A 23610-nucleotide genomic window follows, 5' to 3' on the forward strand; every position below is an offset into this window, starting at 1 on the left:
CCATGTGCACTGTCATTGGGTTGGGTTGCAGCGGGAGAGAGAGGGGGGGGGGGGTGTAAACGTGACACAGTAACAAGGTGTTTTCAGCAGGGATACTGTGAATTGTCTGTGTGTGGACGTGTGTTACAGATCTACCTGCTTGCGTGACTGTCCTTCCTCTATGAAGCCGGTTTGCGTCTCAGTTTTCTCCACCTCTCTCTCCGCATTCTCAGGCAGGAGGACCATCTCAAAGTGGTTCTTGGGAAGAAGAGGGCGTGACATCAGGCTCTGCTTCAGCTGCTCCAGGCTCTCCCTCTGCTGTGTTTCAGAGACAGACGGTGGTTCTTCATTTGTAAATTCATTCTCCTCTTTAGCATTGGCATTTCTTAAGTGTGTGTAGTTAGTGTGTACTCCAAGGGTGTGCGTATTTACCATGCTTTTGGCGTATGCAGGGTCAGTCAGCTGCTCTTCACTGTTAATATTCAGTTTGTCTCTCAGTGGCGTGCGGCCGCGGATCAACCACGGGGTCGTGGCCCCGCGTAGGGTCATCGCCCCTCTGGCCTGGGGGGTCATGCCCTCAGACCCCTGACCGGACGTTCTACAGAAGATGAAATGACACAAAAAAAATAAAAAAAATCCTGAATAAAGAATTCGGAGGAAGCCACCTCCGTCAAATCTCATGCCACCGCCAGCTCTTGACAAAACTCTGACAGGTGTCTTCATGGAAAACACTATTTTCTAACAAGCGTGGTCATTTGTAATTGCGGCGCTATGCCGATGTGCTGACAATTTCATGTTGAATATTCTTTCATAAAGTTATTTGTTGAAAAAGGTTCATTGCACTACAACACACAACTTATACATGATCTATATTTAGTATTCGTTTACCAGATAAAGAGTAAAAGTAAACAATTGTGGGGGTCCATATGTCTCCTAAAGCAAATGAATTCTCTGTATATTTCAGTCGTATATGATTATGAATACAAGTTTACATAACTCCAAGTCATTTCCAATATGCGTTTCTTTTACTGTCATTACCTGAAGGGGGTGCTGCTGAGGACGGCGTTAGGTGTTTGAACCTGCTGGCGCTCTGGTGTCACTCGGCTGAAGTCACTCTGGTGCAGTGGAGTGTTGAGGCCGCCCTTCAGGGGCGTGTCTATGTTGCTCAGTGCCATCAGGTTCTGCGCTTCCTAAAATAAATAAACAAACAAATGAATTAATATACAGAGATAGACAGAGGGACACAAACAGACAATAAGGCAGAGTGGGAGTTAGTATTTATCTAGTGATGTGTAGAGAGACACTGTATGAAATAGGCCACGCCCATCACGGGGGAAAAGCTCCGTTCATTTCCACACACCAGCGTCATTTTCCTTGAATTAAACATAGCTAAAAGCTGTTGTTGTGGTGGGGCTGCACAGACAACAAATGTAAAAAATGGCCAGTTAAAGTTTTTTGTACTCCTGAGCAAAACAAGGAAGCCATTGAGAATTGGCGAGAATGTGGCTCTAGCTGTCAAGGAAGTAAGTTGGAGTGTTCATCTTCCGTATATACGATATTTTTGTGCAACACGCAACCATGCACGCGACATAGGAGAACGCCAGGATTGGAGGGGGGTTTCTGTTTTCCCCCGTCTTCGGCGTGGTTTCTGAATGATGACACGTTACACAGTGTCTCTATGCAGACAAGGTATACAGTTTGTATTTTAACATTTTAAGTTTTAATCCAGCCTTTACTATAAGGGGAGTCCCCCAGACTCTGGAACGACCTACCAGAGGAAATCAAAAGACCAAAGTCCTACTGCCGTTTCTGTTGTGTGTGCCGCCTCAATTACCTTATGTTGTCTTATCAAAATTGGGTTTTCTTTTGCACGGTTTGTATCATTTTATCCTGTCTTGCTTTATTAGACACTGGACTGCCACAGAGGTGTCTCTCACACACACACACACACACACACACACACACACACACACACACACACACACACACACACACACACACACACACACACACACACACACACACACACACACACACACACGTTAGTTTGGAGACCTAATTTACCTGCTGGCCACAGAATTAAAAAACAAACAGCTTGAGATTCAAAACTAGCAGCTAGGTTAGCTGCTTTCACTTTAGGCATGTTCACATGCAACACGCTTTTATCTTTAACCTTTAACGAGCTGCAGCGTAGAAACAACATTGGCGTTTAAATAGCAAGCAATCTGGGAACCCATCGGTTAAACAACACGTCGAAGGTCTGTTTCGAGAGATTAAAAAGCAAGGAACTCCTGCTCCCAGCTAGCCCTCCCGTGAGCTAGCCGCGCATCTAGCCTACACACAAACGTTAGATTTGCCCCGCCCCCTTTTACACACAAATGTTAGATTTGCCCCTTTTCAATTGTTTCACAAACAAGTTCCAAAAGGGCCATAAAGCCCTAAACATTTGTGCCCGACTCACCTGCTGATAAGTGTACCAAGATGGTGCTGTGACTGATTACACCTGCTTTACTTCCTGCTAAACACACCTTGAGACCTAACAAGCTAACGCTAAGCTACTGATATTTTCAGACATGAAAGGCGATCCTAACGGCTCGTCTCCGTGTACTACCCACTGGTACTACCCCCCCCCCCCCCCACACACACACACACACACACACACACACACACACGCACACACACCCCAACACACACACATAGGCGAGCCGACATTAACGTACTTCTCTGGGTAGTCGACAGATACAACAAGTTTAACGTTTCGAGAACGTTATTGTTGCTAAATACCCATCACAACTGCTCATGTTTAAGTCCTAGCTAGCCACCAGTCTGCCGTTAGCTTTTCAGTTAAATGTCCGTCGTGCCGCAAAAGTCTGTCTTGTCCAGCGTTCAGCAGTAACTAACCACTGATATGAGGAGTAGCCAAGTTAGCTTGTCATACAGATCCCCAGTGTTATCCAAGACGAACACCTATTCAGTCTTTCAGAAATACTTGACAAAATAAAGTGAGAAAAACAAATGTCGTGTCTCTTCCTTACCTGCTGCTGCATGGTCCAAATCACGTTGATACACAATAATAAAGCAGGTGAGCTGTTTCAGTTAGCTAGTAGCTACGCGTCTTGCTCTCGTGAAAATTAAATCCAACTGAGCTGTGTAGCGCTTTTGGTTTGTTTTAAACCAAACGCTCATTCTTAGTCACGCCCACTTCGCGCATGCGCAACGACAGATGCGCATGTCGGGGGTAGAAAGAGAGAGTACGCGCAGCCCTGCAAAGTACCGAAAGTACACGGCTCTGGTATGTAGGTTACTTTAGCAGTTGGATGGCAGAATCTAAAAGCTGAAGGTCTGTTTTACAGAATCCCGTCAACTCGCACTCCTTTCAATGCTAACCGCAGGCATCTTTGGTTGCAAGCCATTAGAAGCCGTCCAGGCGAACTAGGCAAATGCTAGGGGCGCTTGAGCCGTTAGGGGCGCCAGAGAGAGGGTTAAAAAAAAAAAAAAAAAATTACAAATACTTTTTCATGATAATAGGCCTACTATTATTTTGCAATAGTAGACAAAAAATAAGCACAACCACGTCTTAAGTCTGTAAATAATAGTGAAATCATTTTTCTAATTCTGGTTTTCTGGCTGCCTGCTGCAGCACTTTCGCCATGGTCCCTAATCCATACCATTCCACCCCCTGCGCGGCCGCGCCCCCTTCTACCTGCTCGGAGCTTTTTCCCAGAGTGGGGGAAGGGCGATTCTGAGCCTGCAGGCAGCAGTTTTAGCGACATGACGTCAGTTTGTTTTGATTCACTCCACTGACAGGCAGCAGAGATGCGCACAATGCGCAGCAACAAGCAAGAGATAAGCGAATCGCCCCCAGCCCCAGAGATTAAAGTAAACACAACACCGAACACCCTAATGTGTAAGTAAGCAAAGTTTGTGTCATTGATGTTTTAGTTGAGTTGAGGTTTTAATGTTATGTGACTGTGATGATGGGTGCAGATTTAGGGGATTTATAAAGACACGTGTGTGGGTTAGTAGCCTATAACCTAGCTAGCTTTGCACAATATATATAATACACTTTTCATCTCTGTGACTGCAGCAGTCCTCAGTCATGAAGAAAGCACAGAAGGCGTCTGGTGCACAAGGAAGGAAAAGGAGAAAACAAGAAAAAGAAAGAGGTAATGTAATGAAATTAGTTTATCAAAATTGCATAAACTAGCTAAGCATAGCGTTAGTGTGTGTGTGTGTGTGTGTGTGTGTGTGTGTGTGTGTGTGTGTGAGAGAGAGAGAGAGAGAGAGAGAGAGAGTGTGTGTGTGTGTGTGTGTGTGTGTGTGCGTGCGTGCGTGTGTCTGTGCATAAGCTAAGCATAACGTTAGTTAGGACTGTTTTTATATTTGCTTGCTGTTGTGTTTAGAGAATGTTGTAGGGGAAGGCAGGCGATTATGGTTGGTTGTAATGGTTATGCCATTATGGTTTCACAATTAACAGTTATTTGATTCATATAATGTAAAACCCAATCTACTCATCTTCCCTTTTCAGATGCATTTCTGAGATATTTGGCTCCCACCTCTCTAAATCCTGGGCCACCTGCAGCTGCAGCTACCTCAACACAGACTGGCAGTGCAGAATCAAGTGCACCTCATCCTGTCCCCTCTACCTCAACACAGCCTGGCAGTGGACAATCAGCACCTCATCCTGTCCCCTCTACCTCAACACAGACTGGCAGTGGACAATCAGCACCTCATCCTGTCCCCTCTACCTCAACACAGACTGGCAGTGGACAATCAGCACCTCATCCTGTCCCCTCTACCTCAGCACAGCCTGGTAGTGCAGAATCAAGTGCACCTCATCCTGTCCCCTCTACCTCAACACAGACTGGCAGTGCAGAATCTGCACCTCATCCTGTCCCCTCTACCTCAACACAGCCCAGCAATGTAGAGGCTCCACCAATAGACCCTGCAGACTGGCCATCAGTTTTAACTGATAAGGTAAGAACAGAATTTGTTCTCAGAGGACCACATCAGATCAAAAACAGTTTCACCTTTCCTAAACAAAAAGACGGAGAGGGGAGAAGGTGTCAGCACAATTATTTCAACAGAGTCTTAGTCAATGGAGAAAAAATCAAAAGAAGCTGGTTAATGTACTCAAAAAAAAAGATAGTTTGCACTGCTTCTGTTGCAGACTTTTGAGAGAAACTTGCTGAGAGAGGCTGGAGGAGCTTAACATCCCCTTTGAGGACTGCAGAGGACAGTCCTATGACAATGGTGCCAACATGAAGGGGAAGAATAAAGGTGTTCAGGCTAGGCTGCTTCAGAAGACCCCAAGAGCCTTTTTTTGTCCCATGTGGTGCCCACACTTTAAATCTGGTAGTAGCTGATGCTGCTAAGAGCTCACCAGATGCTGTTGGCTACTTTGGATACTGTAGGTAAGCTAACCAAACCATTATTCATCTTCTAGTTTGCCATTTCTGTGTTTCAATGGTCCGTTTAGCTGAATAAGCTAGGTTAGCACTGTACGCTAACGGCTAGCGATTGAGTGCTATTTAACAGTGACGTTTGTATTTTGAATGACATTTTGTAGTCATGAAGGTGGGTTGACTGCAACTGCATGCATTTTTGGTTTGGCAATATTTGTTTTGTGTTCAGTTATTTTAACTTAAAACATAGTTTTATGGTTGTAACTTGTAAGTGTCTGTCAACAGTGTCTTAAGACACCTGGCTAGCTATGTCTGCTGTCTGTTTGACAGCATTTTGTGCTGCAACTGAAAGTGATCAAATTGTATGAATTTATAAACTGATTTGGAGTGAAATTAATAATGCATCTCTACTAGTTTGTTCATCATATACATTTCTAGGCGGTTATTATTATTATTATTATTATTATTATTATTATTATTATTATTATTATTATTATTATTACTGTTAGTGAGTTTCCTTTTTGTTGTTCTGAAGGAGGGGACCCCTACAAGCATGAGGGAGGCTGGCTCTGTGTTGCAGAGAAGAGGAAGCTGAGAGGAAAGATCACCACCACCCAACGCTGCGGTGGAGTGGCGCAGGCGCCCCTCTTTGTCAGCGGCCATCACTGTTCAGACTACTGTGCCCACCAGCCCCTGCCCCACCCCTTCCCCTCACCTGTCCCACCCACCCCCTCACCTGCACAATAACTTGATTCCGCAAGTATGTATATTCTTATGCACTATGTTGCTGTTGACTATTAGGATTTGGATATGGAAGTCTTTTGTTTTAAGATAATCCACAGCTTCTGTGTGAAGGGTGTTGCAGCCAGTAGAGAGAAGAACCCCTTGCAGACTGTGAGGAATTTAAAGAGGGAGCAACGCTTTGTTTCCCACTTTTGGCAACCCAGACAACATGCTGGAATAGGGACTAAAATCAACTGGTACCAATGGCCAATAATGTGAAGCTGCTGAAAATAGAACAACTTCTCCAGATACTATAGCATGTAAGAACTGTACGTTCTCCACTCACACTCAATACAGTAGCTATTTTTTGTACTACAGAACAATGTACATTTATCTACAGAGTTGTATCTATGTAGGCTTTTTATATACATTTTTAATAATAAAATGCTGACATACTCATGACTACATTGTACATGTCTTGTTATTATTTTGTTATAATAATAATATAATGTAGTGTATATTTACTAACATTTAGATGTGTTGAAATGTGTTGCATATCCTTTTTTTGTTATCAATTATTTTCCCATAAGAAGAGAAGTGCAAGAATACATTAATAACATTTACAATATCAATTCAGTTCAACAGTTCAGTTCTTCCCCCCATTTATTCTTAATACCCTCCCCCCAAGTGGGAAATGTGTTGCATATCTTGTGTTGAAAAGTACTTTACATCTGTGTCTTTCCTACGGTGTCTGTTGGAAGAGATCATGTTGGAAGATGTCTTGAAATCACATTGTTTTGTTTTTCATTTTTTAATCCTTCTTCATGCCATATATTACTAATGTGCTAAATAAAGCACATTAGTAAATATATGGCATGAAAAACTAAGGGATTAAAAAGGGAAAAACAAAGCAATTATGTGATCTCAAGACATCTTGGGACGTTGATATTTCCAAGACATCTTAAGACATCTCGAGACATCTTAAGACGCATGTCTATAGAGGTCTTCAATTTTCAAGACGTCTTAAGATGTCTTGAAAAATGTGTCTTAAGACACGTCTTAAGACATCTCAAGACATGGTGATGACTGGGTATGTATTTGTGCAAATTATTCACAATCTTCTCAGCCTCCACCCATAGATGGGATATCCTCCTGAAACATGTCAAAACCACCGTGAAATCATGGTCAGAGACCAGGTGGGAAAGCAGGATAAAAAGTGTAGAGGCGGTAAGGTACCAAGCTGGGCAGGTGAGAGAGGCTCTTGTTGAGGTGAGGGAAACTACTGCAGACCCTGTGATGAAAGTTGAAGCCCAGTCTTTGGCTGAGGAGGTTGGCTCCTACCGGTTTTGTATTTGCACAGTTATATGGTATGACAGCCTCAACAAGATCCAGCATGTGAGTAAACTGCTGCAGTCACCCTCCATGCAGCTAGATGTGGCTGTCAACCTGCTGGAGAAAACCAGAGATTCTCTCACACGCTACAGAAACACTGGGTTTTCTGATGCACAGACAACTGCAAAGGAGATGTGTGAAGAGATGAGCGTGGATGCTGTTCTCAAACAAAAAGCGGCTGAGAAAAACAAAAAGGCACTTTAGTTATGAGTCCCCAGATGAGCCTATTGGTGATCCACTTTTCGAAAAATGGAAACCACATTTTTTAATGTGGTAGTGGATACAGCCCTGTCTTCACTTGAGGAGAGATTTCAGAGCTTGGGAGAGGTGAATGACAAATTTGGAGTGCTCCTCAACTTGCCAAAAATGACAGAAGAACAACTGTTCGATCACTGTAAAACCCTGAGCATTGCTCTAACCCATGATGGACAGACAGATGTTGATGGCAAGGAACTTGCTCTGGAAATGCAAAATTTTCCACAATTTCCATCACAAAACATGACAAACGTGGAAGTCTTGACTTTCCTCCATGACAAGAAGCTGACAGAGATTTACCCAAATATGTGGGTAGCTCTAAGAATCTCTGCCACTCTAGCTGTTACAGTGGCTGCTGCTGAAAGGAGCTTCTCAAAGCTCAAACTAATCAAAACCTACCTGAGATCGACTATGGGGCAAGAACGTCTGAGCGGGCTTGCCATCATAAGTGTAAATCACGTGGTCTCAAAACAGCTGTCTTATGCTGATGTGATAGATGAGTTTGCTGCTAGAAAGACAAGGCGAGTAAGAATTTAGTTGAACAAGAGTCAATTTGAGGCCAGATTAGACACTCCAAATGTAGACAGTGCCCTCTATTGAATTTACAGACTCAGGTCATTTGCCAAAATGCCTCAACTGCAATTAACGTTGCATATTTTCTTTAGCTGTGTGTGTGTGCAATACTCTTATTTTATTTTATTTTATTTTATTTTATTTTATTTTATTTTATTTTATTTTATTTTATTTTATTTTATTTTATTTATATTATTAATATTGTAAAAGAAATAGGGTTAGGGTTAGGGTAACCCTAGCCCTAGGTAACCCTAACCCTAACCTAACCCATGTTTAGGCCTAAACATGGTCGTCCGTCAGAGCCTCGCCCCGCCCTCCCCGTATGACGGCGGGTGGAGCCCGTCCTACGGGGAGGGGGCGCCGTCCTCTGACGGGGGCTGCTCCAAAATGTGACTCAGCGCCGACGATACGTGCGTGACGTCAGCTGCACGAGAGTTGTGACTGGCCGTTGCCTTGGCTCATCGTCGTAAAGTCGCCTTTCAAAGCATGACGTTGATTATAACGAACTAGTTGTGTGGCTTAGCCTTCCCAAATGTTGAGGGTTGTTTTTTAGAATTTAATACATAGAATTGGGAACGTTACATTAAATTTTATTCAGACTGCCTGGCACACAATCTCCGCCATTTTCACACGGAGCTTCCACAGGAGGTAGGCTTTACAAACATCAATGTTCTTGCTTTATCATGAATGGATTTAATGCAGCAAAGCTAGTTCTGTTTTATCACTTCAATTCATAGACGGATTATGACTTCACGGGCCCCTGGGCCTGCCCCCCTCACGGGCCCCCCCTCACAGCGCATTTTTTTTTTTTTTTTTTTTTTAAATCCAGAATGCAACTCGGGCAAGTTATCAGATATCTGCACTGATTGCAAAGGGTGGACACGCTTTTTCATGTGGTGACTTTGTGAAACAGTGTCTGAATGTGGCTGCGGATATACTGTGTTCACGCCTGAGATTGCATCCCTGCAAATTGTCATGGCAAATTGTTTACAAATGATGGACAATAAAGCTGATTTTCAAAGTACCTTGAGGATTTTTCAAGTTGTGAATTAAGCAGTGGTGTAGTCTACCTTTTTTCAGAGGGTATACTCTGAGGGTATACTCTGACTCTGACTCTGACCCCCCCCCCCCCCCCCCCCCCGTGGTTTCGGCCGGAAGTGGGCGGAGATTCGACCGGCTTGAAAATCGACGCAGCAGGCGAGGCGTGGGTACACGGAAGGTTCACGTTGAGGCGCCCTGTGTACACAGCCTCATTGACTAAAAAGGACGCCTATTTAAAAGCGTGGGTAAAGGCAAGGCTTGGGTGCTGTGTGTGAACGTAGGGTGACACACAGAGCGTACAGGGTGAATTTTATGAATGGAAATTGAAAACGATAGGTATCATAGCGCATTTCCCAGTGCGCATATGCAAATCTGAGTCATTTCGCAGTGTGTATACTGCGTATACCTGCGTAGCACGTAGACAACACCCCTGGAATTAAGTCAAATTTCTCTCTTGATTACAGTACAAAGGTGGAAAATACAACTGTTTTTAACTGGGTGTTTACTGATTAAATGTTTAAGCTCCCCACAAATGCAGATGTTTTTTTTTTAAATATATATAACCAATTGCAAATTATTACAATTACCAAACAGATAAAAAGTAGATTATTATATTGAAATGTTATTTTAGATTTAGAATGTTAATTTTATATAAAACACAATACATTTTAATGTAATTCCACAACGTTTATTTTTGGCCCTCGGCCCTCCACCCAGATTGAGTTTTGGCCCTTCATGGGAAAGAATTTGGGCACCCCTGAGCTAGAGTCTCTTTGCAGGCCGCCTGCGAAGTGAGCTCAGGGGCCCATAAGCTAGAGCCTCAGCTGCGAAGTGAGCTCAGGGGCCCATAAGCTAGAGTCTCAGCTGCGAAGTGAGCTCAGGGGCCCCATCAGGTAGAGTCTCTAGACTCTAGCTCATGGGCCCTCTGAGCTCTCGGGCCCCTGGGCCTGGGCCTGGTATGCCCGTTCAGTAATACAGCCCTGCTTCAATTGCCCACTGCACTACATCACTGGGCTGTCTGTCACCCAGTCTGGGGAGAAGCACCAAAATATGGCGCTATCATTTTCAGCCAATGGGGTGGCTCTGTAACAGGTCGCAGCTGACGATACCAGCGTGGCGGGCGCGCGCATCTGAGGGGGTACCGGGATCGCGCTCTGCCGTCAGCGCCGTGGTCTGTATTCTGGCAAATGCCTCCGGTGTAACAAGCCGATCGTTATGGGGGACCGGGACCCCGCAGCGGGATGGACTCTGACCACGGAGAGCTCGTCAAGGCGGAGATAGAAGCAGTGTGCAGCGTGTCTAATAATAAACAGCCCGGCAGGCAGGCAGGCAGGCAGGCAGGCAGGCAGGCAGGCTGCAGAACAAGCGCTGTTTGCTGGGATTCAATCAGAGCCAGAGTTAAGCCGCGGCTGGTCGGTTAACCTAGAGGAGAGAGAGACGTGAGGAAACTGGGAAGACAGACAGGCTGTTTTGACTCGAGGACACGTTGGGATTGCGAGGAGCCGCATCGATGGATGAATCGTCGATTATCAGCCGGTGTGGTCCGCCCAGCCCAGCCACAGCAGGGTGGGTACAGCCGGAGTAAACCCACTGACAGGCTTAGCAGCATCTGTTGGCGTTTCCTCCATGTCCGCCTTCTGCCTCGACCTGCAGGTGTCCTCCGCCGTGGTTTCAGCACCACTGGAGCTGGACAGCGACTGCATGATGGAGCCACGGGCCGCCCCCACGGCCGCCCAGGAGAGAGCCCCGGGCGGCTTTCATCACGGTGCTGCTCGCTCCGGAGGCCTCGGCTTGGCCCTGGAGGAGGAACTCGCCATGCTCACCGGAGACCGGGGCGACGACGACGACGACGCGGAGGAGTCGGCCGAGGCGCCCGCGGTGGGGCAAAACGCAGACTTGCTGTCGCTGTTCCGCCAAAAGGAAAAAGACTTGGTTTTAGCTGCTAAACTCGGCAAGGCGCTGCTGGAGAGAAACCAAGACTTGACCAAGCAATATGAGAAAATGAACAAAGACCTCAACGAGAAATTAGAGGTATTTGTTTTTTCTTTAGAAAGAATAGCTAAGAGGTTGCACGAGCCCTAGTTTTAAATCGGTCCCAGCCAGGCCTAGTTCCGGGTTTGTGCACAGCATGCAGTGAAGTTAAGTGTGGGCCTGCACAAAGTAAACAAACTCGTGTGGATCAAAGCTAATTCTGCCTCAAGTACATTTAAACTATCAGAGTAGTTTAGTCTCTTATGATTCTTCCTATACATGATTGTCTGTTAGCCTCAGTCTGGAGTGATGATGTCAGATACTCTGAGACAGGGGGGGGGGTTGTAGGGAAGCTGTGTGAAACAGATGAGAGTGAGCTGTCAAAGTACATACTGTCCAGCAGAGCTTTTGTTCATGTTGTATTTAAAAACCTTCAAACAAGCCGACACATGGCCTGGGAAAAAGCACAGACTAATCAGTCTGTCCAGGGCCTACTGTATCTACTGTGCATCTGTAGTAGTAGTAGTAAACGGTTTCTGTTTATCTAAAACTAAACCAAACCAAAAGATGTACATGTGGCAACAAATTGTTGAATTGTGAGTACATCATTACATGGGGGGCTAAGAAGATAAAAGGACAAGGACAACATGCATACAATTTCAATACATTAGGTATTTAAAAGTCTGATCATATGGTGGGATATAGCGCTCAGTTCTGCAGTGGACCAGGTCCAGTTTGTTTGAGGAGCGGCTCATCTGCTCGGCCCTTTTGATCCACACTCAGCCTCATGGTAGAGCTCAGAGAAATAAGCTGATCCTCATCTCACACTCTCACAATCATATTCGTGTTGTTTATGTCGTATTCTAACCCAGCGCTTCACAACCTTTTCTGGCTTACTCACAGTAGCTGTTTTGCCCCCTCACTCATGCGTCTCCATGATTATCCTAAATCTGTTCTAAAATGATTAATTAAACCTTTAGTATCAGTATTATTAGTACACAACTGATAACTCAATGAAAATCATTTGAGATTTACACGTACACTGGAGTGAAAAAATAATATTCAGCCTCGTCAGTAGCAGATTCAACTCCTTTTCATCAGTCACCCGAGCTTCAATGAGACAATTGAGCGTTTTGTTTTGTTGTCTTGACAGTTTTCGATTGAAAAATCGGTCAGATTTACCGAAGACCTCCTCCTGGCTGTTTGGTGCTCTAGTGCTGCTGCAGATGGTCTGGCTTCATTCTATTATTGTCAGCAGACTATTGTCATCCCCAATCTTTCCATGTGCCCCCTGCCAGCTGCTCAAGTAGAGGTATTCCCTGGTTGGGAATCACTGTTCTAACCTGTGGCTGATGTTATGCAGTCTGGTTTGGATTCTGTTTTGATCCTTCTCTTTGTTCAGCCTTTTACCCACAGATGGAAATAGTGGCCAGCCGGATGCCAGCTGCTTCAGCCATGGGCTTAACCATAATGACAACCCCCATCCAAACAACAACCCTCATCCAAACAACAACCCCCATCCAAACTCTGGCAACCTCTGGTGCAGTGCATCTGCCCACCTGCCATCTAATAATACATTTAGATTTTATTTTATTTCTAGAGACTAGAGAGCAGCAGCCCCCTCTCTGAGCTGTCACTCCTGGAACTAGGCTAGATGCTGCAGCAGATCCAATGTGTCAAAGTGTCAACAGTTAAAGCTTAAGTTGCCTACTACCCTTTAAAAAGTCCCACGATTTGTTTCGTTTTGATTTTGGGCATTCATCAACATTTTTTTCTTCTTTGTCCCCCCCCCCCCTTTTTTTGTAAAAGTAGGTGTCACTTATTTCAAAAGGTGGATATCCTATAACGCGTAATAATCATGCTTGGTCATCCGCAACTTCATATACCGGTAGTCTCTGATTAATGTTAAATGTATAGACCTTATTCGATTGATGTCACTCACGTACGGGCACGCCCACCGCCGCCATATTCTCGACATAGCGCTGCAGCTTTAAGTGACAGCCTATGTGAGAGCAGCGTTTATAGGAAGCTAGCCGCCGTTAGCTTTACCTGTATCGTTCCAATTGTGTTCGGATGGTGACCTGCGTTAGGCATGGCTGTAGTAATGACAGCAATAAAGTCCCCGTGGTTTGTTTCTATCTCTACCGTCCACAGACGTGAAGGGAGCGAGACTGGGGATACGTCAGCAGCACAGGAGAGGTGTGTGGATAGTTGGGAGAGACAGGTGAAACTTTCTGACAGCTCCTCACAGCAAAGTCTGTTCACCTCGTTTTTTCTTTTGTTTATTTATTATTACAGGCATTAACGGCAGCATACAAACAACAACTCTGGTTTTTTTTATTGCTGTCATCACTATCGCTATTTTGTAATGGAACAGAAACGACAAATAAGGCCGTTACTATAGTTGTCAGCTGCAGGACGGTATGTCAACAATATGGCGCCGTCCGGGGTTAGCGAATGAGGTCTATTGGTCATGGCATGTTTACATCATGAGCACCGCAATGGAAATAAGTCTGACTTTATTGTAACATCTTCCAGGAGGGCTGGCCTCACCTGTGTCACAACACAGGTGAATGTAATGTGTCAAGCAAACTCCACAGTGGGAATATCTTTGGCTTTAAGCAGAATGAGAGGAGAGCCAACAAGCTGGTATGAGGACTTTGTTTAAAAACCCCTGGCAACACAACTAAAGCTCATCTAATACATAACCATCCCATCTAGTTTTCTGAACTGGGAAAAAAGCAGTTGCAGATATTCAAACAGAAGTGAACGTTTTTGAGGACGATCAGTTTAAACCTTTTTTTAACCCTTTATTTATACTGGGTGGGTCTCACTGTGACTGTGCAATCAAGCTTTAACCTCTATGCTCTCTCTCTCTCTCTCTCTCTCCCTCTCTCTCTCTCTCTCTCTCCCTCTCTCTCTCTCTCTCTCTCTCTCTCCCTCTCTCTCTCTCTCTCTCTCTCCCTCTCTCTCTCCCTCTCTCTGTCTCTCTCTCCCTCTCTCTCTCTCTCTCTCCCTCTCTCTCTCTCTCTCTGTCTCCCTCTCTCCCTCTCTCTCTCTCTCTCTCTCGCAGCACTTGGAGCAGGAGAAGCATGAGCTGCGGCGGCGTCTGGAGAGGCGTGAGGGCGAGTGGGAGGGTCGCGTGTCCGAGCTGGAGACGGACGTCCAGCAGCTGCAGGACGAGCTGGAGCGTCACCAGGCCCAGCTCCGAGAGGCCGACCGGGACAAGACCAAGGCCGTCAGCCAGCTCTCTGAACAGAACCAGAGACTGCTGGAGCAACTCAGTCGGGTGAGGGTGTGTGTGTGTTTTGTGTGTGTGTGTGTGTGTGTGTGTTGTGTGTTGCGCGACCGAAATGTCAGATTTGGACAACTTTGAAAATGGCCTCGCTAAAATGTAGCCTCAATTTGGAGCGTTATTTAGACCCTTTCCAGACAAGCTATCAAGAAATGGTTGGTATCAATGGATGCTTTGGGTCTTCTAGTTTCACACGATAGCAGAATCGTCACTCTAACTACAATTGAGCTCGTTAGAGCCACTCAAAACCACCACGCGACCTACCAGTTTATACTCTCTCTAATAGTAAACTGGTACAGCTACAGATAGTGGGCACAACATTTTTCATCTTGTTTCATCTTGAGATCTTGTTTGTTTATGGTGTAACATGTAACGTGTAATATAGTATTTGTTTACACATAGTTAAAACGTGAAGGAACAATCAGTTTGGTGCAAAAGGGGCATAGGCTAAGTGACATTTTGGTCAAAAATGTGTATTATATAATAGAATATATTATATATATTATATAATATATATCATTGGGAAGCTATTGTTGAACTCTGCCTGCTGCTCAAAAGAAGACATTTGTAACCATAAAAAAAAGGAAATCCAAAAGACTTAAATGTACAATATGTAATCTTCTGCCGCTAGAGGTCTCAAACTCAAAACAATAACAGAAGACAGGGGGCCCTATCTTCCCAAAAGCTGTAATTTAGCGTTTGCGTTCGTTTAATGCCGTGCGCAATGCAAATTGGGGGCGAGCACAAGCGCATGCCTGTTATAATTGTACTGGGCATAGGCGTGCCACATGCCAAAGCAGGCGTTTCAGCGCTAAAATGTGGGGATAGATGGCATTATCCTATCGTCAGCAGCGCGCAATTACTTTGCGCTAAGAGCTTTGAAAAGGACCTCTTAGGCGCAAAACCACTCGCTGCGCTTGATCGTGCACCATAATCTCCGCGCTGCGCAGCACAGAAACGTCATTACGCACAGACGTTCCACACCAGGACATCAAATTCTGCTGGTAAAATTGGATAACCAGCAGATTATTCGGCGAGGCAATCAACTATAATTCACTGAGAAACTTTTATCACATCGCAAGGAGGGGTTATGGTAAATTAATTGAAAAACTTGTACATTGTAGCCTACTTGCAATAGGCTATTCACCTTCACCTGCTATAACGCTGGCACAAGCCTCGGCACGAGTCGAGTTTTAATTGAGTCCACTGTAAATCCTCCAATCTTTTCTTTTGTCTCCGCCGTTTACCCGCTGCAAACACGTTTGTATTGTCACACCCCAGTCAACAAAATAACCCGAATTGCATCAAAACTCAGATGTTTTTAACATGTATATGATGTGATGGTGTCGTTATGAGATAGGGATAATATATACAGTCAATAGGCCTAACACCTATTCAAATTACGCATCGGGAGAATTACAGCATGCCTCATGCAAACTGTATTACGGTACATGGACTGCAAGACGGGAATCTGATTGATGTAACGCCCAGGCATTGCCAGGCCACACCTGTGAATAATTCTGGTGGTTAACACCGCCCAAATCCTGTTTGCACCGTGCATAAATGATTTGGCACGCCTCTAATCTGCGCTTGTGCCCGTTGTTGTGATAAATTATGCTCCCCCGTAAGTATGGCATCCTTACGATATTTTGGGGCTGTTTTAACTTAAAAACAGCGAGGTCACGTCTACCCAAACAATTATATAATTTATAATAATTTAAACAGATGTTTCTGTATAAATCATTACAATTAGGCTCCCGTGAGGTGGGGATGCTTTCTTTTGCTGCTGGGCGGGGGTGCAAAACTCGGCATAACACCTGGACAAATGCGCAAGGCGGACTGTTATCTTGCCTGCATTAAGGCACGCGCAAACAGGTGCGCAAGCGCTAATAGGGGATATCGCCTGTACGAAGAGAGGGCACGGGGTGTCAGATTAGGATTCCCATAGTGTTCATTGTTCACAAGGTTCACAACATCTCCTCCTCTCTGAAAGCAAACAGACTCTCTTATTACAACAGGTCAAAACGCGGAAATAAAGCAACTTTACGTTAAAATCACTGTTTCCCCAAATGGAATTTGCTCGACGGCTGCAAGCCACGCTGGCTGCTAACGTTAGCGCAGCTGGTTTCTAGGTGCTCAGCTTGTTTCAAAGCTTTGGATTCATCCGTGTTCATCGTTCACAAGGTGTCTACCACAAGCCGGATTATGCAGAGGAGTCCCCTCCTCCCCTAAACAAACGCACTCGGTAATTAAAACGGGCAAAAAACACTAAATGAACAGTTTGTTCAAACTCGCCATTTCTTTCCAATGGAGTTCAGGATGTCCGCGAGGCGAGCGGTTTACTCTCTTTCTCTCTAACGTAACTAACGTTAACTGATAAGATCCAGACCTCCGATGACTGAAATCATTCATCCAGTCAAAAGATTGAGAAAAAATTGTCCTGAATTGACCGGAGATCTAATATAACAGCTGGCGCTCTGTGATGACATCATCGACAAAAAGCGAGTCGCTGAAACGTTCTGTGTCATTGATATAATATTAGAATGATGTTTCTCTGGGTTTGAGCACTTTTGAAAACATTTGGGATAATGTAAGTGCATAACTAAAGAATATATAACATACATGTAGGTCTACTCGTTTTTAGATATTTGAATGCTATAATAAGATAATACTCATGCTAAAGGTTACATATTGCATCTTTAACTGAAAGCCTAAGATGATATTCGGTGCTTAAAGGGTATCGCTGCAGTGAATCGGTTTTTTATAGGACATACGTTTACATTTAGTGTGTCAGTGCTTCAGGCAGGGCCAGCCAATCTGCATGGAACTATTCCATTAGTATTCGCTACAATGGAGAGCTTTTGTGTCATATGGTCCAAGTCCCTCCACCCTGTGTGTGTGTGTGTGTGTGTGTGTGTGTGTGTGTGTGTGTGTGTGTGTGTGTGTGTGTGTGTGTGTGTGTGTGTGAGTGTGTGTGTGTGGGGGTGTGTGTGTGTGAGTGAGTGTGTCCTCGGGGCCACTTAGTTCAATTCAAGTGCGTCTGGCTGACCTGGCATAAGGTGCTCAACCAAGTGAGGATGCATGATGGCTCTGGGGGGGGTCTACCCTCATTCAACTTGTCTCTCTCTAGAACTTCACCTCCCCTTTAAATGCTAACTCATCCAAGGGAAAGGGGAGCTTCCAGGTCTCTCTGAATAATCTGAATCTGAATCATTTAGGATGACTGGACCTGCACACCACCACTCTGTCTGCATACTGATAGCTCATTTAGGTGGAGGTCTTCTGGCAGGCGGAGTAGAAAATTGTCCACAAGAGATAGACAGATGAAATAGACTAGGCATCTCGCGCGAGATGCTCGGCCTCGCCCGTAGCTCGGCTGCTGCGTGGCCTCGCCTGCCCTATTGGTGCGTGCGCTTCTGTGTGTTGCTCACTAAATGTTATTGCATCAGTGATGTCACAATGCCTCCTTGTGTGTGTGTGCCCCATTATATCACCCATGACATCATCAGTGTTTGTGTGTGTGTGCCCCCCTATGACATCTCTGATCAGTCATGTCCAGTGTTGGGGGTAACTCATTACAAAAGTAACATATTACATGTAATATATTACTTTTAGCAGTAACTCAGTAATATAACTTATTACTTATAGGATTTCAGTAATATTATACCAGTTACTTTGTCAAGTAACTCAAGTTACAAATTGAGTTACATTTGATTAAATCAAAGCACATATTTCAAAAAGATACAATAATTTCCTAATCAAACTGTGTGTTTTTATGCAAATAACCACTATAGATGACAATAACAAAGGAAAATAATAACATTTAGAATTTTGGACTGTTTACACTGATTTCAAGGTGGTTGAAATTATTTTTCGGGATGGTTCCAGGGCGGCGATGTCATTCTGCTGCTGCTGTTGTTTTGGTAAAAGTAATGCAAAAGTAGTGTAATAAGTAACGAGTTACTCTACACAGAGTGTAATATTGTAAAGTAACTTATTACTTTAAAATGAAAGTAACTAGTAATATGTAGTATATTACATTTAGAAAGTAACTTGCCCAACACTGGTCATGTCACAATGCCTCCTTGTGTGCGCGTGTGCATGTTCGCCCTTATGACATCACTTTTGACATCATCACTGATGACATCATCACTGATGACATCACATCATTAGCTAATTAGCCTAATTAAAAAACCCGGCTCCGTCAGGTCAACTGCACGGGTGCCCTTTACACACCCTGAAGGTTTCAGCCCGATCGCACGTAAAACAGCATAGCTGTGGCCGAACACAGAACTTGAAACCCATACTCCCATATACCCAATTTTATAGAAAGAAAGAAAGAAAGAAAGAAAGAAAGAAAGAAAGAAAGAAAGAAAGAAAGAAAGAAAGAGGGAAGCGAGTGAAAGGCACACAGCAGATAGTGAAAGAAAAAAAAGAGTTGTGGTCGATGTGGTGTGTCGGTCAGGACTGAGAGTCTGAGTGATTGATGCAGCTTGATGGAGTTGAGAGTGTCAGCGTTGTAGCTACGCCTGATTAAAGCTCCATAAGCTGCTTCTTCTAACTGCACCCACAGCCCCTCCATCCAGTCAGTCTGCTAACTGCACCAACAGCCCCTCCATCCAGTCAGTCTGCTAACTGCACCCACAGCCCCTCCATCCAGTCAGTCTGCTAACTGCACCCACAGCCCCTCCACCCAGTCAGTCTGCTGACTGCACCCACAGCCCCTCCATCCAGTCAGTCTGCTAACTGCACCCACAGCCCCTCCATCCAGTCAGTCTGCTAACTGCACCCACAGCCCCTCCATCCAGTCAGTCTGCTAACTGCACCCACAGCCCCTCCATCCAGTCAGTCTGCTAACTGCACCCACAGCCCCTCCACCCAGTCAGTCTGCTGACTGCACCCACAGCCCCTCCATCCAGTCAGTCTGCTAACTGCACCCACAGCCCCTCCATCCAGTCAGTCTGCTAACTGCACCAACAGCCCCTCCATCCAGTCAGTCTGCTAACTGCACCCACAGCCCCTCCACCCAGTCAGTCTGCTAACTGCACCCACAGCCCCTCCACCCAGTCAGTCTGCTAACTGCACCCACAGCCCCTCCACCCAGTCAGTCTGCTAACTGCACCCACAGCCCCTCCATCCAGTCAGTCTGCTAACTGCACCCACAGCCCCTCCACCCAGTCAGTCTGCTAACTGCACCCACAGCCCCTCCATCCAGTCAGTCTGCTAACTGCACCCACAGCCCCTCCACCCAGTCAGTCTGCTAACTGCACCCACAGCCCCTCCACCCAGTCAGTCTGCTAACTGCACCCACAGCCCCTCCACCCAGTCAGTCTGCTAACTGCACCCACAGCCCCTCCACCCAGTCAGTCTGCTAACTGCTCCCACAGCCCCTCCACCCAGTCAGTCTGCTAACTGCACCCACAGCCCCTCCATCCAGTCAGTCTGCTAACTGCACCCACAGCCCCTCCATCCAGTCAGTCTGCTAACTGCACCCACAGCCCCTCCATCCAGTCAGTCTGCTAACTGCACCCACAGCCCCTCCATCCAGTCAGTCTGCTAACTGCACCCACAGCCCCTCCATCCAGTCAGTCTGCTAACTGCACCCACAGCCCCTCCATCCAGTCAGTCTGCTAACTGCACCCACAGCCCCTCCATCCAGTCAGTCTGCTAACTGCACCCACAGCCCCTCCATCCAGTCAGTCTGCCAACTGCACCCACAGCCCCTCCATCCAGTCAGTCTGCTAACTGCACCCACAGCCCCTCCATCCAGTCAGTCTGCTAACTGCACCCACAGCCCCTCCATCCAGTCAGTCTGCTAACTGCACCCACAGCCCCTCCATCCAGTCAGTCTGCTAACTGCACCCACAGCCCCTCCATCCAGTCAGTCTGCTAACTGCACCCACAGCCCCTCCATCCAGTCAGTCTGCATCAAAAGAGGGCCAGACAGAACAGTAAACATGAGGATGGTATTTGTGGGCGGAGCACAGGCGGAGGCAGAAAGTAACCCGACCAGGATACGTTAGTCGACGCTGGCTAGCAAGTTTTGTTGCAAGTTTGTTGAGTTTCTTTGAATGTGTTGTAACGTTACGGGCACTCCTGAGTGTTACTTGGAAACGTTAACATTGAATGGAATGCCTAGCTGGGCCGACTCCTACACACTGAGGGCCTGTGTCCACCTAGCGTCTTTTTCCGACCTAAAACGCTGGGAGTGCGCTGGGGAGCGCTGATCCCAGCGCACAATATACAAGGAAGCAGTCGGAAACTAACGTTAGTTCAGTGCGGTAGTAGCTTGATAGCTGACAGCTAGCAAGCTAACAACACAGGTAGGCTACGCTATTAAAAGCAGTAAGCACAACACTCACCAGAAATATTAAGCGTCTAGCCAATCTGCTCCCACAATTGAGCCTTTCTGTCTCTGTTGCGATAGTTTCTCCATATGATTAGTTGCCAGAAAAGGAGCACCCGACTCCAGCGTCTTTCTGAAAAGTTAAATTATTCTCAGCTGGGAGCGCTGGGAGCCGGCGCACAAAAACGGCGGAGCGCTCTGAAAATAGACGCTGGGTGCAGCGCACTTTCTCTAGACGTCGGTGTGCGCCCGCATACGCTCTCCCCCCATTGGAAACAACTGAAAAAAGACGCTGGACCTGAGGAAAAGACGCTAGGTGGACACAGGCCCTGACTCAGTGGATGGACATGAGGATATGAGCAGATTGACAAGACAACACAGCTTCTCCTCACTCTGCAGCTGTGATGTCACCGGGGTGAGCTGGCCTTCCATAGCAGGACTTCAGCTGTGGCGTGGTCAGAAGGATAAGCCTATACTGTACCTACGAGCCCATTGTAGGAGCCAAACCCCCGGGGGAGCGGCCTAAGCTCTACCAACAGAGGCATCGCAGTGTCAGCTGCTGCCAGGAGGGCTGGCAGGCAGGGGGTGCAAGGTGTGTGTGTGTGTGTGGGGGGGGGGGTGTGTGTGGGGGGGGGGGGGGGGGGGGGGGTGGGCAGCGCACTGCAGAAAGCGGCGGAGGCGGAGCTTGTGTGGAGATTGACAGGCCCGTCATGATGCCTCGGTGACAGCCCAGTGAGGAGGAGAGGAGGCCGCCTCGCTCTGCTGTGCTCCTGTGCTCTGCTAGCCATCTCTATCATCTCCATCTCTGATCAGATTAAGTGGACCGCCCTGCACCCTGGACCGCTCAGTTGCTATGGATCCTAGCAAGAGCGGCCACTTAGCATGAAAGTGCATTTGATTTGATGGCAGAGCCTGGCTATGAGAGTCTACGTGGATATTGCCTGAAATGGCTCTGTTTGGTGTTTTGGGGGGAGAGCATATATCTGGTGGTGTTTATGACCCAGTGGAATTTAGGACACCTAATTGACGGCATCGATCTGAGTCATGATTCACTGCAATGGGCAGGCCGAAGAACGAGGTCACCCACAGTGCTCTCTCTCTCTCTCTCTCTCTCTCTCTCTCTCTCTCTCTCCTCTCCTCTCTCTCTCTCTCTCCCTCTCTCTCTCTCTCTCCTCGCTCCTCTCTCTCTCTCTCTCTCTCCTCTCTCTCTCTCTCTCTCTCTCTCTCCTCTCTCTCTCTCTCTCTCTCTCTCAAATTCAAATTCAAATTCAAATTCAAAAGGGCTTTATTGGCATGATAAGGTGCATCTTACATTGCCAAAGCATACATTAGCAACTCCTTAGCAATTACAAAGAAACAAAAACAGAAAACAAGACATTTTGTTACCCAGTAACATAAATTACAAAATCTGAAGATGTTCAAAGAGAAGAGAAAATTAAATTAAATAACGAAACAGTAATAACGGGCAATTAAACTGTCTGTGATAGTGCAAATAGTGAGCATTTACAGTATGTTAACAAAAAAAATCACAGAATCTGTAAATAACCGTTGTTATTTTGAAATCAATCTCTCTCTCTCTCTCTCTCTCTCTCTCTCTCTCTCTCTCTCTCTCTCTCTCTCTCTCTCTCTCTCTCTCTCTCTCTCAATTCAATTCAATTCAATTCAAAAAGGCTTTATTGGCATGGAGAACATAAGTTTACATTGCCAAAGCAAGAGTGCAACAAAACAAAAAGTAACACAATTATAACCGAAAGGTTAGCACAAAACTATAATAATAACGATAATAACAATAATATAAACTATAATGTTAGCCTGTTATAATACAGAGATATGTAAACATTTCGGTCTTGCAAACAAATATGTACATAGGCTAGGTGACAAAGTTTAAATGTTTAAAAATAGGATAAAAGATATCTGTACAGTATGTGTCTATGTACAAGATGTGCAGGGGGCACATCTAAGCTTTAGAGTGGTCCATTTATCCTTTTCCTGTCACAACAGCTCACAAACCTTGCTGCTGTGTTAGCGCACTGTTGTAATTCGCCCAGCAGATATGGAAGTTTTTTGGTATCACTCGTGTTCTCAAAGTCCTTATGAGTGTTTGTTATCTGGGGGAAGTATGTGTCTCTGATGTCCTGGTACAGACTGCACGAGGTTAGAAAGTGCAACTCAGTTTCCACTTCCTGTTGGGTGCAGTGGGTGCACAGTCTTTCTTCCCTTGGGAGCCAGGTCTGCCTGTGGCGGCCTCTCTCAATGGCCAGGTTGTGCTCACTGAGTCTGTACATAGTCAGGGTTTTCCTAAGTTTGGGGTCAGTCACAGTGCTAAGGTATTCTGCTACTCTGTAGTCTCTGTCTAGGGCCAGGTAGCATTCCAGTTTGCTCTGCTTTTTGGTTGACTCTTTCCAGTGTGTCAGATATTTTTCTTTTTGATTTCTTATAATTTGGTTTAATCTATAGGGGTGTCGTCTGTCTGGTGACTCTGCTTGTGAGCGGAGCCCCAGGACCAGCTGGCTGAGAGGGCATCTTCCTAGGCTCTCTCTGTGGGTGAGGGCTTTGTTATGGAGCGTATCAGGGGCACTTTTTTTAAGGTGGTCGTAAAATTTAGACGCTCTCTTCTGAATCTTGATGAT

The 23610-nt window shown here is 45.8% G+C and overlaps 1 protein-coding gene across 1 annotated transcript in view; it reads left to right on the top strand.

Annotated features, from left to right (window-relative positions):
• Window positions 1-10994: 10994 nt before the first annotated feature.
• Window positions 10995-23610, top strand: part of bicdl1 (BICD family like cargo adaptor 1) — a gene marked incomplete at both ends in the record, with an annotated part of 55825 nt that continues 43209 nt past the window's right edge. The window contains 2 exon segments of the mRNA XM_083644917.1: window positions 10995-11399; window positions 14413-14628. Of these exon segments, the coding sequence (XP_083501043.1) occupies window positions 10995-11399; window positions 14413-14628 (621 nt within the window).

The sequence above is a fragment of the Poromitra crassiceps genome, assembly GCF_964638095.1.
Source record: "Poromitra crassiceps genome assembly, chromosome: 10".
In the NCBI taxonomy this organism is placed as follows: Eukaryota; Metazoa; Chordata; class Actinopteri; order Beryciformes; family Melamphaidae; genus Poromitra; species Poromitra crassiceps.